This window comes from Rhipicephalus sanguineus, chromosome 9 (assembly GCF_013339695.2).
Source record: "Rhipicephalus sanguineus isolate Rsan-2018 chromosome 9, BIME_Rsan_1.4, whole genome shotgun sequence".
Classification (NCBI taxonomy): domain Eukaryota; kingdom Metazoa; phylum Arthropoda; class Arachnida; order Ixodida; family Ixodidae; genus Rhipicephalus; species Rhipicephalus sanguineus.
Window position 1 is genome coordinate 13,510,616 of NC_051184.2, and position 15,057 is coordinate 13,525,672.

The window sequence follows — 15,057 nt, forward strand, 5'->3', positions numbered from 1 at the left end:
GAGCCTCACAACGATGGCAAAAATGCACCTGGAGTATCCGTGCAATTACTATTGCAATATGAATTTATTACGTCTATTAAGTGCCCTGAGAGTATAGTAGGGTACAACTTTAGAAGGCAGCAGCATTTCCACCTCTAAGCACACAAGCCTGTACCAATGAGCACACACTGCAGATTGACATGATAAGCTACGTGGCTAGTCACCTTCCCAACGAAGAACATCACCAAGTACATGGACAGGACTATTTCTTTATCCGTAGAGGTAATTGGTTGCCGCACTATGGTCATCTGGGAGAGGCCTCTTGTGCCTTCAAGTTGTATCTGACTATTGATTCACCAAATGGCAAGGGTAGATATTTGGCCTTGTTGGTGCGACATATTCATATTGTAAAGCGCAGAACTGAAATGACAAGGACGGGACAGGGAGTACCAGCTCCCGCTAGCGTGTGGAACATACTGCGCAGGGCAAACAAGGCGGTGCCTCAATGACTGGCTTAGGGAGCACCAAAACAGTGTACAGAAGGGTGGCAATGGTTTGCTTTCCGTGCAGTGCAGCCCGTGTGGGTGTTTGCCTGTTTTGAAGAGTGCTCGGTTGTACGCATGCACCAAGATGAAACTACGCGGTTGATTGTTGAATCGGCCACCATATATAAGTTAGGGCAAGATTGCGTCAGCACACCATCATTGTCATTATCCAGAAAAGAATTATCATTCCTTGATGCCTCCACATTTGCACATGCCTGAGTGATCACAAGTTTTCACGTATATATGTTTGATCTGGTTTCCAATAAATCATTGTTGAAAGTTAGCGCTTGTGCGTGTGCTACTCCTTGTCCCGTCCTTGTCATTTCAGTTCTGCGCTTTACAATATGAATTCACCAATTGTTTGGAATTTCATGCAGTGCTCAAGAGTAGGACAAAGGGGGCAAGAAACAACGAGAACAGCACCTGTTCTCGTGGTTTCTTCTGTCCTTTGTCCTACTAGTGAGTGCCGCACAAAATTTCATCATGAACAGCAACCAACTAGCTCAGCTTACCATCCTAATGCAGTTTTGGCTATGCATTTTATTCATGAATATTTTCGCCTTTTCTAAAGAGATCAGAGCTGGGCAGTACTCACTTCTTTTTGGAAGAGGAGATGCAGGCATGAAGAAAAAACAAATTACTTTATAACATACCACACAAAGATCAGTGGGGATCACTCAAGGTACACCACAAAGGCTACCACCAAAAATCAATTCCAAGAAAAATTGCAGCTCTGGTCCGAAGCACTTGGCCTTTACAACGATAATTTCTCTAGTCATTACTTCAAATTTACTGGAGGTACCATTGATGCTGATTTCAAAAATTTTAGGAAGAGCATCTTTTGGTGACACCGTCACTATGATGAGGCAGCAACGACAGCCTAGACAGTTTCATTGAACCTCTCGTAGCAATCCGGTCTGATGGAATAAACACGTGGTAACCAGTGATCTATGAAACATGCCATAGTGCTTGGCATAATGTGCACCCATACGTTATTGGTGACACAGTCACTATGGCTGTGTCACCAATGAGTGCTTCTGTACACTGCTAATATCAGGATGCAGCCACAAAGGCTGGGAATCAAATCTGCGACCTCACACTTCAAAGCAGAATGGCACAGCCAAAATCGTGTGCAAGGCAAAAGGCAAAATGTTTTGACTTCAAGGTTAAAAAGAAAACATTTCAGGAAGCCTACAAACTGGCAAGCATACACAAATATGTGGACAAATAAAATGGCACATGTGTGTGGATGTTGTGTCTTTGTAAAATGTCACTCAAAGCAGCATGAACCGTGTCACAGGGCTTCTGTGGTACGCTTAGTGTTTCAACATTCAGGCGAGCAAGCAGCATTGTTGGTATACAGTTATGGTGGTTTAAAGCAACGAGAACTTTGCTTATGCATCAGTGCTGTGGTAAGTGCATTGGTTTTGTACATAAAAAGTGCAATTATATTTTGACACTCATGCTATTACAAGGCATCACCGATCTTTTTCAATGCTTTTAAAGGCAAGCAACCTTCAACCTTCTGGGAGAAGCCCAAAAAATGTTCTCACATCTTGGTACAGCTCATCCTCTTGTGGCTGAGGTGGCACAGTGGGAGTGCGTGCCGGTGGCAGTGAAGGTGGTGTCGCATTGTCCATTTCAGTGTCTGCATACAGCTCTGCATCGGCTTCTATGCTGCCCAACTCTTCATCCTCTGTGTATTCAGGGCTGCATACACATTCCAGCTTTTGAGGCACATTTTTTGTGCACTTGCTCGCGTCCTATGTTCTTCGTCCCTGTCTGAGCATTTGCGCCATCAATTCAACTTCAGCTATATACCAACTAGCCCGACAACAAATGCTACTAAGCTATTTTTTGCAGTAGTAGCTACACTAGGCTCACTAGCACATCTACGTCAAGTTACGGGCAGCGATGGCTAATAGAGGAGCACAGCTAAACCAGTCATGCAGCACTAATCAATATAAATACATCTACTGGCCTTCATTTCATAAACCTTCATGTGGTCCCCACTATGAAGATCAAATTACAGTACATCAGTGAAAACTCAGAAATGTTCAGAAAATTCAATGTTTCTATATTCCATACCATAGTAAACTTCAAATACATGCAGTCGCATGTATATTATACATCAACAAATTCTCTGTGAAATCAGCCATAAACAAGGGCCATAAAGATTGCAAATTAGTTCTGCAAGATCCCACTGAATCCCACAATCACCCATTCGCAGCCCAAAGCTACAAGGAAATCTATACGATTCTTTTTGTGAAAGAAAGCTTCTTAGTTTAAAAATTCGTCCTGGTCCAGGGATTGAACCCAGGCTTTGTGGGGTGGTCCCTCTACCAATCGAGCAGAACCCGGGTTCTATCCCTGGACCAGAACGTCAACTAAGAATCTTTCCGAGAAACTTGTACGGACTTCAGAGTGGCTTTTTGCTACAAAATGGTGGTTGTCGCTTTTCCCGTTCATAACCCTTGCACCACTTTGCAGGATATGCAGAACTGATTTTCAACTCTGTTACCACAAGCCACCCACCAGTTAATGCTACATACATCTTGAATAGCTCCTGCTAAAGGAGGTTCCATTTAATTTTTAAGCAAGTGGAAGAACTCACATGGGAGATGTCGGCTGCCGGGGTTCTGAGCATGCATCGTCCGCTGGTGAAGTAGTGGGCAACGATGGAAGCATCCGTGGTGGTTTGGGCACCGAAGGACGAGGTGGTGGGGCTCGCGATGGGGGAGCAGGGGGAGGAGTGCTTCGGTCGGGCACTGTACACACAAAAAAAGAACTTTGAGTCACCCCACTGACACACTGAAGGGCTCATTAACAACACGCTATCATTTATTACACCGAGACAAACTTCAACATCAACAAAAATATCCATGCAGAATCTCCTTTGGGAAAGTGATGCACAAGCATAGAGTTTTCAACAGCGAAGCTGTTTAAGCTAGCTGTAATTTGTGTGTGCGGCCTGTCAGAAAAATATCACCATCACGAACGGGTACGTGCCACAGAAATTGGGCAAATCCCATGACTCACCACTGGTTCACTAAGAGAGGGAGAGAGCTACAGAAGGAAGGGGAGAGAGAAGAAATAATGGGAATGAAGACATAGAAAGAAAGAAAGAGAGAGAAAAGAAATAGAAACGTCAAGAGAGAAATAAAGAGTGAAAAAAAAAAAGCAGAGAAAGAAAGGGAGAAACAAAGATAAAAAGGGTGAGAAAGAAATTGAAAGACACAAAATAGAGATACAAGAGAGAAAGAAAAAATAATGAGAAACAACGAAGGCACACCCAGTTGCACTCTTCCTTCAGGCTCGGCACGACTAGTGCGAAGCTGCCACACTATAGAGAACGGGAAAGGCAACGACGGCTGCGGGAAGAGCCCGAAGCAATGGAAGCCCTACACCAACGACGACGTACTTGGAGACCTACGAGAGGCGCCAACGCTCGGTTCTGAAGTTTGGATGTTCGTGTCGTGACTAACCTAGCTAAAGCCTAGCAACAAGCTAGAAGCAACCAGATTAGACTTCAGAATTGTCCAGTTTCGCTGTTGCAAGCCTTGCAAGATATAGTGCAAGCTTTGCCATTTTTTTTCCCCTAGGTAGTAGCCTTCCCTAGAGCACTGTTTTTGGGCAGCATTGGCATTGCATCTTTCATCATCTTTTTAAGCGTTCGTCAGCTCCTGAAAGGACCCCACAGAAGGCACATCCTGCGACCATCGAAATGAGAGTTTAGCATTAAATTTTCACAAATTTCTTGATTTTCTGGAAATATTTTTTTCTTGATCTGTACAATCCTCCATGTTGGCTTTACATGTTGTTCTAGAGAGGGCTTTTATTCCACTAACATGAAATTCAGCCATGTCTTCATAGAAAGTGTTATTTTTCTGCATTTGTGTTGCAATGCATTCATATGTCTCAAATATACAGTCGAACACGGATATACTGAACCCACATATATCGAATTTTCGGCTATATCAAACTCGTAAATTATCCCCTTGAAAATCCTTTGTAAAAGTATAGAAATTCGCACATTTATATCGAACGGTATTTTTACCCGCCATCGGATATATCGAACACCGCGTGAGCTGGAAGGTGCGCTTCGGCACTCGCTGCGCACTGCGACCTTCGGGGCACCGCGCTGTTTCAAGAACTCTAAGCAGCTCCCCATTCGCTACGCCTTGAACAAGAAGACATGGATGACGTGTCAGCTGTTCACAGAATGGCTGCAAGCATGGGACGTCGAGCTGGGCAAGTCGGGGCGTCGCGCTTGCCTTCTTGTGGACAAATGCTCGGCCCACCACACCACCTGCGAGCTCAAGAAGATCGAGCTGAAGTTTCTGCCGGCCAACACGACAGCGAAGCTGCAACCGCTCGACCAGGGCATCATCAAGTCCTTCAAGGTGGGCTACACGAGGAGACTCCTTGATAGGCTGCTGGTCAACCTCCGCATGGTACCGAGCTGAAGGTTGACCTGCTTGGTGCCATTCAAATGATGACGGGCGCCTGGCGAGACGTGAAGACGGACACTGTGGCCAACTGCTTCTGGAAGGCAGGCTTCGTGACAGCGGAACTTGCGGAAACCAGTGAAGACGGCGACGAGCGTAGCACGCTCCCCGTTTCCGGTTCTTCTTCCACAACATCATTTCGACGTGAAGTTGCCACAACGGACCTTTTTCATGGGTGCTTTCTGCGCATATATGCGCAGAAATATGCTCTGTATATATATTGTAACGCGGCGCTGGAAGAGCGCGAAAGAAGAACGAAGAAGAAGAACGGGCGCGAGGGACTTGGTGCTCGGCATCATCGGATCGTCCCTTGTCTTTTGCCTGCCGCTTCATTGACCTCATTGTAAATAAACCCATATCATCCGTAACAGTTTTGGTGGACTGGTGCGGGGTAACCGACGCCCTGGACAACACTGTCGCAGACGACCTTCGAAGAAGCCGATGCCTAGCCGGACTACCTCCGGAACACACCGACATGACCGACGCCCGCGAAGGCACGTCGGCCGGCAACGCCCACGCACCAACCGGTGTCACGGAGCAAGGCAGCCACCGACCGAGACAACCTAGCTACTGGGCACCTGAGCCACGCATATTCTCAGGTAGGACCGATGAAGACGTGGACGAGTGGTTAAAGCACTACGAAAGAGTGAGCCGCTATCACGAATGGAGTACGTCGGCGAAGCTCGTGAACGTGGCATTCTTTCTTGCCGGGACCGCCCTGCTTTGGTTTGAGAACCATGAACACGTGCTGACCACTTGGCCGACCTTTGTTGAGGAACTGAAGGCCTGCTTTGGGGACACAAGTTCCAAGAAAAAGAAGGCTGAACAGACACTCGCACGCAGAGCACAACTGCCCGGCGAAACGTGTACGACGTACATTGAGGAAGTACTGAAGCTTTGTGGCATTGTGAACACGAACATGTCCGACGAAGACAAGGTCGGACATCTGTTAAAGGGCATCGCTGAAGATGTTTATAGCTTTTTAATAACAAGGGAAAACCTGCACACACCTTCCGAGTTTAGGCAGCAATGTCGGGCATTCGAGGCGCTGAAGACCCGACGAATTTTGCCGAAGTTCGGGCGCTTGGACAACGTCCCTACGGTTGCAAGTATGGACGTCGCCGCCTGCGAAGACCTCCCTCTGATCGTGCGTCGAGTAGTTCAAGAAGAGCTAGCACGGCTTCAGGGAGCAGAGGCTGGCTATCAATGCGCATTCGAAGAGTTTCCCGAACCACCATCCTTCTGGAAGCGAGAGCGTCGCATCGAGTATCGACCACAATCTGAAGAGGCGCACTCCAGCACAAGCTTCCGATCGCTCCCGACAAGTCACGGTCGCCGCCGGATGTCACCACCCCGTCGTGCTGCTGCGGAATATCCCCCGACACCACAACGTCCTCCTGCAGACTAATACGAGACGTCACGACGTGCGCCTGCGGAGTACCACCCAACTCCGCGAGCCTCTGCTACCACTAATTTGAACCGTGACGTGCCAATATGCTACACATGCGGCCTCCGAGGGCATATCTCGCGCTTCTGTCGCCGCCAGCCGCGAGCGCCACGTTTCTCGGCATACCCGGCTCGTGTACACGAAACCTCGACATCTCCATCTATCGTTAGCCCTCTACGACAGCAGTGGCCTAACAGATTGCGTGACGAGTCCCCAGCATCCGAGCGAAGCCTTACGCCGCCTTCGAGACGACCACGCCGTTCGCCGTCCCCGCGTCGTCGGTCGCCTTCTCCTCCCCAGCTGGGAAACTAGCTGGTGCGACCGATGGAGGTGCGGTCGCGGGACGGTCCGATTCGCCAATTCCTCCTTCTGCTGTGATGTTGAAGAACAAAGTGCGTGTCTGTATAGACGGTGTAAACACTGTAGCTCTTGTAGATACTGGTGCGACTATTTCGGTGATGAGCCTTCATTTTAAAAATCACTTTTTAGGACATAAGGTTATGTTTGCGTGGGATCGCAATGAAACTTTTCGTGGAGTTGGAGGAGAAATGTTGCGCCCCGTTGGTGTTTGTTCGGCTTTAGTAACGATTGGAGGACAAAGTTTTAGAGCAGAATTCATTGTATTGGCGCAAGCAACTCATAGTGTTATCTTAGGGATAGACCTCCTGCGAGAATGTGGCGCTACACTTGACTGTGGGACTGGGGAAATTATTCTCCAAAGCACGTTGCCAACTGCCGTAATTGACGATTTTCGGGCTCAACCCGCCGACGTTCTTTCGTTGTCAGAAGATGCGTTGATCCCTGGTCATTCAGCCATGTTTATTCCCGTGTGCTCTTCTCGTGTCCTGTTGGGATCCTGCAGCGGCCTAGTGGAACCAGATCATACCAACGCACTTAAGAAGAATGTGCTGGTCCCTCGGTCGTTTATTCAAGTTATCGACGGACGTGCTCTCTTGTGGACAGTCAACGCTTCTGCAGAGTCTGTCTGTCTGCCAGCCGGATTCAAATTGGGAACGTTTGAGGAGATGGCCACAATTAACGTCCGGACGGTTGAAGGGTCCCGAGACATCCATCCACCCACTCCTGACTACTCAGCCGACTTGCGGCGCATGATAAACAAGTCGCTGTCTTCTACTGAGCTAGATGTTCTTCAAGAGGTACTCGCCAGGTACGCGCCAGTCTTTGATTTTGCTCAAAGCGATCATTGTTTTACGCTGCCAAACTCCCGTATGCACCACCGTATCAACACGGGAGATGCTACACCGATACGCCAGAAGCCTTACCGCGTATCCCCTTCGGAAAGGAAAGTGATCGCCGAACAGGTCAACGACATGCTGCAGAAGGGCGTTATTCAGGAGTCATGCAGCCCCTGGGCAGCTCCGGTTATACTCGTAAAAAAGAAAGACAACTCATGGAGATTTTGTGTCGACTACCGCCGCCTTAACGCCGTCACGAAGAAAGACGTGTATCCTTTACCACGCATCGACGATGCTGTTGATTGCCTGCACTCCGCCTCGTACTTTTCATCCGTCGACCTCCGGTCTGGGTACTGGCAGATACCAATGCATCCGTCTGACAGAGAAAAGACTGCTTTCGTTACGCCCGACGGCTTATTTGAGTTTAACGTTATGCCGTTTGGCTTATGTAACGCTCCAGCAACCTTCGAGCGATTCATGGACTCCATACTTCGCGGTCTCAAATGGGAGATTTGTATGTGTTATCTCGATGACGTCATTATTTTCGGCAGGACTTTCCACGAGCATAACCAGCGGCTCAGCGTTGTTCTCAGTTGTATCAAACAAGCTGGTCTTATTTTAAACTCCAAGAAGTGCCACTTTGGTGAGCGCCAAGCCGTTGTTCTTGGATATCTAGTCGACCAGGACGGCATACGACCAGATCCCAACAAGATCACTGCAGTCCGCAACTTCAAGCCACCAAAGACGGTGAAGGACCTTCGTAGCTTCCTGGGCCTTTGTTCTTATTTTCGCCGGTTTATTAAAAACTTCGCCCAGCTAGCTCATCCACTGACAGACTTGCTTCGAAAGGACACCCCCTACCGGTGGACCGCTGAGCATGAGGCTGCTTTCGAACAGTTGAAGTTTTTGCTCACTTCTGGGCCCCTTCTGCATCATTTCGACCCGGAGGCACTCACAGAACTGCATACCGATGCAAGTGGCGTGGGCGTTGGTGCCGTCCTCGTCCAGTTTCATGACGGACGCCAACACGTCGTTGCGTATGCAAGTCGTGCTCTGACAAAGGCTGAAAGCAATTATACTGTAACAGAACTGGAGTGCCTCGCAGTTGTTTTCGCCATACACAAGTTCAGACTTTATTTGTACGGCCGACATTTCAAGATCGTAACCGACCATCATTCCCTATGTTGGCTTGTCGGATTACGTGACCCAGCGGGCCGGTTGGCTCGTTGGTCCTTGCGGCTTCAGGAATATAACTTTTCTGTTGCCTACAAGAGTGGGCGATGCCACGCCGACGCCGATTGCTTATCTCGTCTACCATCTCCAACTACAAGCACCGATGACGACGATTTCGACAATTACCTTGCGACGGTCTCCTTGGACTTTCCGAGTATGGACATCTTCAGTCAGGAGCAGTTGCGCGACCCATCACTGAGACCAATTATTGATGCGACCAACAGATCTCGACGCTCAATGCAATTTGTGATTCGTGACGGTGTTTTGTACCGCAAGAATTACTCAAGCAATGGTGCCCCACTGCTTCTAGTCGTCCCAGAACGCTTGCGCCTTGCGGTGTTCCGAGCAATGCACGACGACATTACGTCTGGGCACCTTGGATTTGCTCGGACGCTTCATCGCATCCGACAGCGGTTCTACTGGCCTCGACTGTGGAAGACGACGAAGCACTACGTCGCCAGTTGTGATGTATGCCAACGCCACAAGCAACCGACTGCTCTTCCTGCAGGTACACTGCAACAAGTTACGCCACCGACTTCGCCTTTCGAAAAAGTCGGCAAAGTCGGCTCTGTATATATGCGCGTGTGTGTGGCTTTGTGTTTGTATAATTATGTAAGAGTGTATGTACATATGTATGTGTGTTTATGTGTGATATTGCCTTACTGCCAAATACAAAGGGTTGTAGGCTAGTCAAGCTGTCCGGGGACAGCTTTTTTTCTACAGTCCCCCCATCTGTATTTCACAAAGATGGCAAATAAACTTATTATTATTATTATTATGCACTAGAAATACTTCGATGGCACCACCCCGAAACATTTTCCGTGCCACATGGCCTCCGAAACCTGCCTGCGCACAATCTCGGAGGCCATGGGAGCAAAGGAACATACAAGTTGCCATGCTGTCGTGGCGACCGGAAAGCCGCCGTATTTGTTTTTGGCTCTTGCCTATAGGGACGCTCTACCTATCGTGAAAAAGGTCCACTTTCGATACAACTGAGAAAAATGGAATACACTCCAATGCGGCGAACACAGCCACATGCGAGAAATGTGTGTGTCCACTGCTGATGAAGCGCACGCAGGCAAAGATCACAAGTTCATTCACTTAAGTCCCTGCAGGTTAATGAAACTCTTGAAGTAACTTCAGCATACGGCCACCATATCTGAACTCCCAGTTGTAGAAATGAGCATGCAAAAAGCGGGCTGCTAACGGCTGTACCTCAACCTCTACAAATAACTATTGTTACAGTAATTCTTTCTAATTTCACCGAGCTTTTATCTATCATGTCTATCGCAACAAGAAAATGGTGGCACTTGTACGCCAACACTAGAAACACAGTATATTAAAGACACGGAGATTAGATATATCCCGCACAGAGTGGACACCAGAGACACTCACGCAAAGGCCTGTTCAGCTGGGCTGCGCTGGGTGCAACATTTTGTAGACTAGAGTAGACCAGCAAGCGCATTCCAGAGGGCCTCGTTGGCTTTGGAGGGCAAGCAGTAGCCCCAGGTAGCTCTCGCCGCAGCCAGCCAGACACCACAGGGTGGTGCACCAGCTGCGCTGGCACATACAGGGGGGGCTCGGGAAGCTTTGGCTTTGTCCTGTGTGAAGAACCCTCCACAGGTTTCGGCATGCACGCTTCCTCACTCCTTGGTGGCGCTGATGGAACACTTTTCTTGTGAGGAGGCTCCAGTGGCTTCGATAAGGAAATGGGTGTCACGTAGTCCTCCTCCTCTTCACACAGAGCCTCGCAGGACGCAGAGGCAGGGTGGTCCCCTACAACCGTGTGTGAGAGAGAGTCCTCGCGGAGGACAGAGGAGGAGACGGCCCCTGGTGGTGCTTGCTGCGATGGCGCAACTTCTGATGGCACCCTGCCATGCTCAAATGAGACTCTCCTGGTGGAGGACGCCCCCCGGGTTTCAGGCAAATCACCAACAGGGCTGGATGTTTCCTTCGCAGAGTCAACCCTGCGGTTGCTGGGTGGTTTTGGTGCGAGGCTAGGGCGAGGGATCCGCACCTCGGCTGGGCCTTCTCGCCTTTTGACAGAGGCAACACGCGGCGTAGACTTGGCATCCTTGTCATTGAACAGCTCACGGAGGGTCTTGACATTGGACCTTGGAGAAGCCAAGGCTTGGCCCCCTTGCTCATCCTAAAATATCGAAGAAAAATGCAGGCCAAACAAACACTTCAGAGTAACACTGCAGAAGTGCATTCAGCAATTCAGTGCTATAATTCCTTAGAAATAATAATGTCATTGGCACATTCCTCATTTCCTTCAGCCTTTTCTACATGATATTCTTTTGTACAGGAACACACTGAGACAAAGCAGTTGCTAAAGGGCTCAACCCTTCCAACTAGTTCACTACAAACAGTTCTGTTGATGATAGCACCGTGTATCACTGGCTTTGAAGAAGTACCTCCAAAATCTTTTTGTGTTGTGAACCATGTAATGAGCCATCAGAGTAAAAAAATCCAGCCAGGTCCACACCGTGAGAACCATCGGACAGCGCAGAAGCTGCCCCTTTCGTCAGGCATTACATTTTCCTCACAAATGTTGGCAAAGTTTTCCATAAGTATTTTATATACTCCCTAGCTGGCTCATGATGAACATCTCACCTCATAAGCTCGTGTTGGTGCCGGCAAAACGACCGACAGCGTCGTCGCCGTCATCTCAGCGCTAGCACTCGGCATGTCGGGCGCACCACGGCCGCTCAACAAGCATGACGTCTGAGCAAGAATGCCCTCCACAGACGCATGCGTTATTCGCTGCGAGAGGGGAGGGGCCTACGTGGCCACTTTCATATGCCTCTCATAATTCATGTTGTGCAAGCACGGGTCATGACACTTGTCTTTGGGACGCAAGGGCCCAGGTTCAAACCCCGCCTCGCCAAGGAAATTTATCTTGTTTTCTTCATTTTTTTCTGTTCGTTGCCCCTCCAATTACCCTTCATCTCCTCCTTTCCATTCCCCTCTCCCTCGCCAAGCAGCGAACAAATAAATGCAAGCAGGAACTTCAACGAGGAAGCTGCTGTATCAGCATATGGGAAAATAGCCGTCAATGGGGAACTTCAAAAATTGTTTTCTTTCTTAAAACAAAAAATGCAATGATAAAGCTTGCCATACAGAAAGAACTATTTATTTGCTTTCGGTTGAAGAATAAAGCTAATTTTTAATTGGAGCACCATGTGGTGTAAATTGCGTCTCAATGTGGAGCAAAGCGATGATTTTCTCATATCCCCCCCCCCCCCATGATTTTTTTTCTCATAAATTTTAAGAACTTCAGTTGTTTGAAAATATCTTTAATGCAAAATATACCTTCTGCAGAATAAGTATTCATAGCTCGGATATTCATACATGGCGCAATAATTACAAGGGGAAAAATGCAAACGCAGAATATTTTAGCGAAACTTCTGGAAGAGTGTTTGGCAGAAAAATTGCAGCAATATTACTGAGCTTCGAACAACTTACACAAACGCCTTTGCTTAATATGTAGACCAAATTTGGCATTCAAACAAGAAACGCTACTCTCAGAATAAATTTTCTGGCAAACAACATTCAGACGACACTGCAAAATTTGGAAGGCTCCCACGTGACCAAAAATTTTTTTTTTCTCTCTGAAATACTCTAGCAGTTCACTGTTTTCAATGCAATAAATCAGCACCATTTTTTTAAATACAATTGAGATGGCAGCTAAAATGGCTCGGATGTTTGGCGTGGAATGACCCTTATGCTACAGTCCTATTCACACTTAAAAAAAAAAAGGGACGAGTGACTATATTGTGAATTGCTGTAAGGTTATTTTGGTGTGGGCACCATACTGAAGCGTCATAGTAGTTCTACAAGTACAAATCTTTTGTATGCAAGTTTCTGAACAGTGGGCAGCAAGAGAGGGATCTTCTGATAAATTCAAGTGAATCGGCTGTGTCAGCTACAATCTGTAGTATGTAATCGGATAAGTTCAATGTGGTTGTGATGATACAGCCAAGAGTGAGTGTAAAATGTAATGCTGCTTCTTTGTAATGATTCCACTTATAGTACTCCTGCATGGGCTTTTTAATAAATTAATTTAAAAATGTTCCAGAATTAAATATAACGGTGAGTGGTGTTTGTGCACTTGTGTGATGCCTACACAAACTTGCACATCCAGCTGCACAAACAACAGCACTCTAGTTTTACACCTTTTCTGTGGCAAGAGTTGATCATTACAAGAGGATGCAGCCATCCCTGAAATTATGGATGGTCAGTGTTATAGTGGACAGGAGATCATTTATGAAGGTTACGAACAGCAGCACACAGAGAAGAGATTTTCACAACATATGAATTTACTGAGCACAGAGTACCTATTGCTGTGCATTGAAAGCGGTTTGTAAAGAACCAGGAAATCCAGGATAATGGGCCAATGTGAAAGTTTAAAAGCTGAATCAGCAATCCTTAATGAGGAAACCACTAGTGTTTCGCACGAGTTGGTGAGAATCCATGCTAGTCACTAAAAGATAAGTAATTGCCGTTGAGACGTGAGGTGACTTTTGAACAAATTATATGCTCCAAACGTCTACAGGTGGAATAGGTTAATGAAATCGGGCAATAATTTGAAGCCTCGGATTGGCCACAAGACAAATACTGGTACGATGTCATTTCCTAATCATTAAGAAAGGGACCTTGAGGAAATAATTTCTGGTTATTAAGGCAAAAGCCTTAAGTGCCCCATCAGATGCTTGCCCTGAAAAATGCAGCATACAGTAAAACTTGGGTAACCTTAGTGAGTGTATAACAATCTGGGTTCGAGCAGGAATCGAACTCGCATATTCGACGTGGCAGTCTACTTTCTACCACAGAGCCACACCAGTGCTTAAAACTGCTTTGTATCAGGCAGGAAGTTTGTCAACGGATGTACTAACGCATGTCAGAAGCATAGAATCGCACCAGCTAGTGTGACACTGTGTGAATTGCGTGATGGTTGTGTGGCTCAAAGCTCCCAACCCATTGCAAAGGGCCGAGATATAATTACTCATCAGCCACACTACTCACACGACTTCTCAAGCTCCAATGATGATGACATAGCCACCGGCTTTTGCCTTTTTCTAAGGCGAATGTAGAAGGGTCTTCCCTCTTCTGTTTTCTTTCGCGCGCTATTTTTCTTGAAAAAATGAATATGCACCAACTATCCTACTTGTCAAAAGGAACCTTCCCTTACTTTCATTTCAAGAGTACGTTTGGCTGGGAGTGCCAGCAAGAAAACCTTTCCTCTGAAAACAGGGCCGATCACAATTCTACGCTTCCAGACACACCAAACAACACAAACTAAGGCCTGTGCACCGAGTGTCAGCAACTTCCTCTCGAGCGACCCCACAGGAAGAGTCCTAATTGTATCCAATTGAGTCAGCGACGCAATGCATCTTCTCCGAAGCGAAAGAAAACGCTGGCTGGCGGATCCATCTTCTTGTGCCCTTCCTCGATAATTACCTTCTCGCAGCACCAGTTGTGCTTTTGATACATACTGTGAAAGGGCAATTTACTGATAAACAAGGAACATTCTCTTCACTTCAAAAAACTATTTCCTTCTTGCGGTACAGACAGGCCTTTTGGAGCGGCCGGACCTCCCGCGTCAGGAAACCCACACGGTGCCTCATCGGGGCGATAGACGCGCGCGTTTCCGCTCGGCATCCGCCGATAAACGCAGGAAAATACACTCCTCGCCAATGCGTGGCGGCCTTCGTTTGGCAAGAGGGGACGCAGCTAGCGAAACTGCCAATATGGGGCAATGGATGAAACTACAGCATCAGGTGTTCACTCTAACAGATACAAAATAAAAGGCCCGTCTACCATCACTCATCGTAATTGGTGAGAGAGGAGGACGGCTCATTTGACTTAATGTGTCGCGCATGTCTCTATGTAAAAATCGGCATTTCCGCGGACACGAAATGGTAAATAACAAAGTGACTCACGGGTGAACTCACCCTCATAGGCGGTTGCACCTTGCGCAGACGAAGACACAGGAAACAAAGTTCAAAACGCCGCTCTGCTTCAGGACTGACGCTACTTCTCGACTTCACGAATCCGCAACGAAGTGAAACTCGCATAAACGACGATCAAACTGAACCGCCCACATAACATGCGTGCGCAAAGAAAGCGTATCCCCGGAGTCGGGG

At 47.5% G+C, this 15,057-nt stretch overlaps 1 protein-coding gene across 9 annotated transcripts in view; it reads right to left on the reverse strand.

The window, feature by feature from the left end:
- Window positions 1–15,057, reverse strand: part of LOC119404612 (WAS/WASL-interacting protein family member 3) — a 56,041-nt gene that overhangs the window by 22,081 nt on the left and 18,903 nt on the right. For 6 of the 9 annotated variants that reach the window (XR_005186329.2, XR_005186328.2, XM_037671176.2 and 3 more), the window contains exons 1-4: window positions 14,854–15,034; window positions 10,304–11,057; window positions 3,139–3,292; window positions 2,078–2,234 (exon numbers count right to left, since the gene is read on the reverse strand). Coding sequence is in view for 7 of the 9 variants with exons in the window: in XM_037671176.2 (XP_037527104.1) it covers window positions 2,078–2,234; window positions 3,139–3,292; window positions 10,304–11,057; window positions 14,854–14,988 (1,200 nt within the window). In the remaining 2 variants the exon portion in view is untranslated. Of the gene's footprint in view, window positions 1–2,077; window positions 2,235–3,138; window positions 3,293–10,303; window positions 11,058–14,853; window positions 15,035–15,057 lie in introns of those variants that run through there. The other 3 variants (XM_049418943.1, XM_049418942.1, XM_049418941.1) reach the window with 2 other exon arrangements.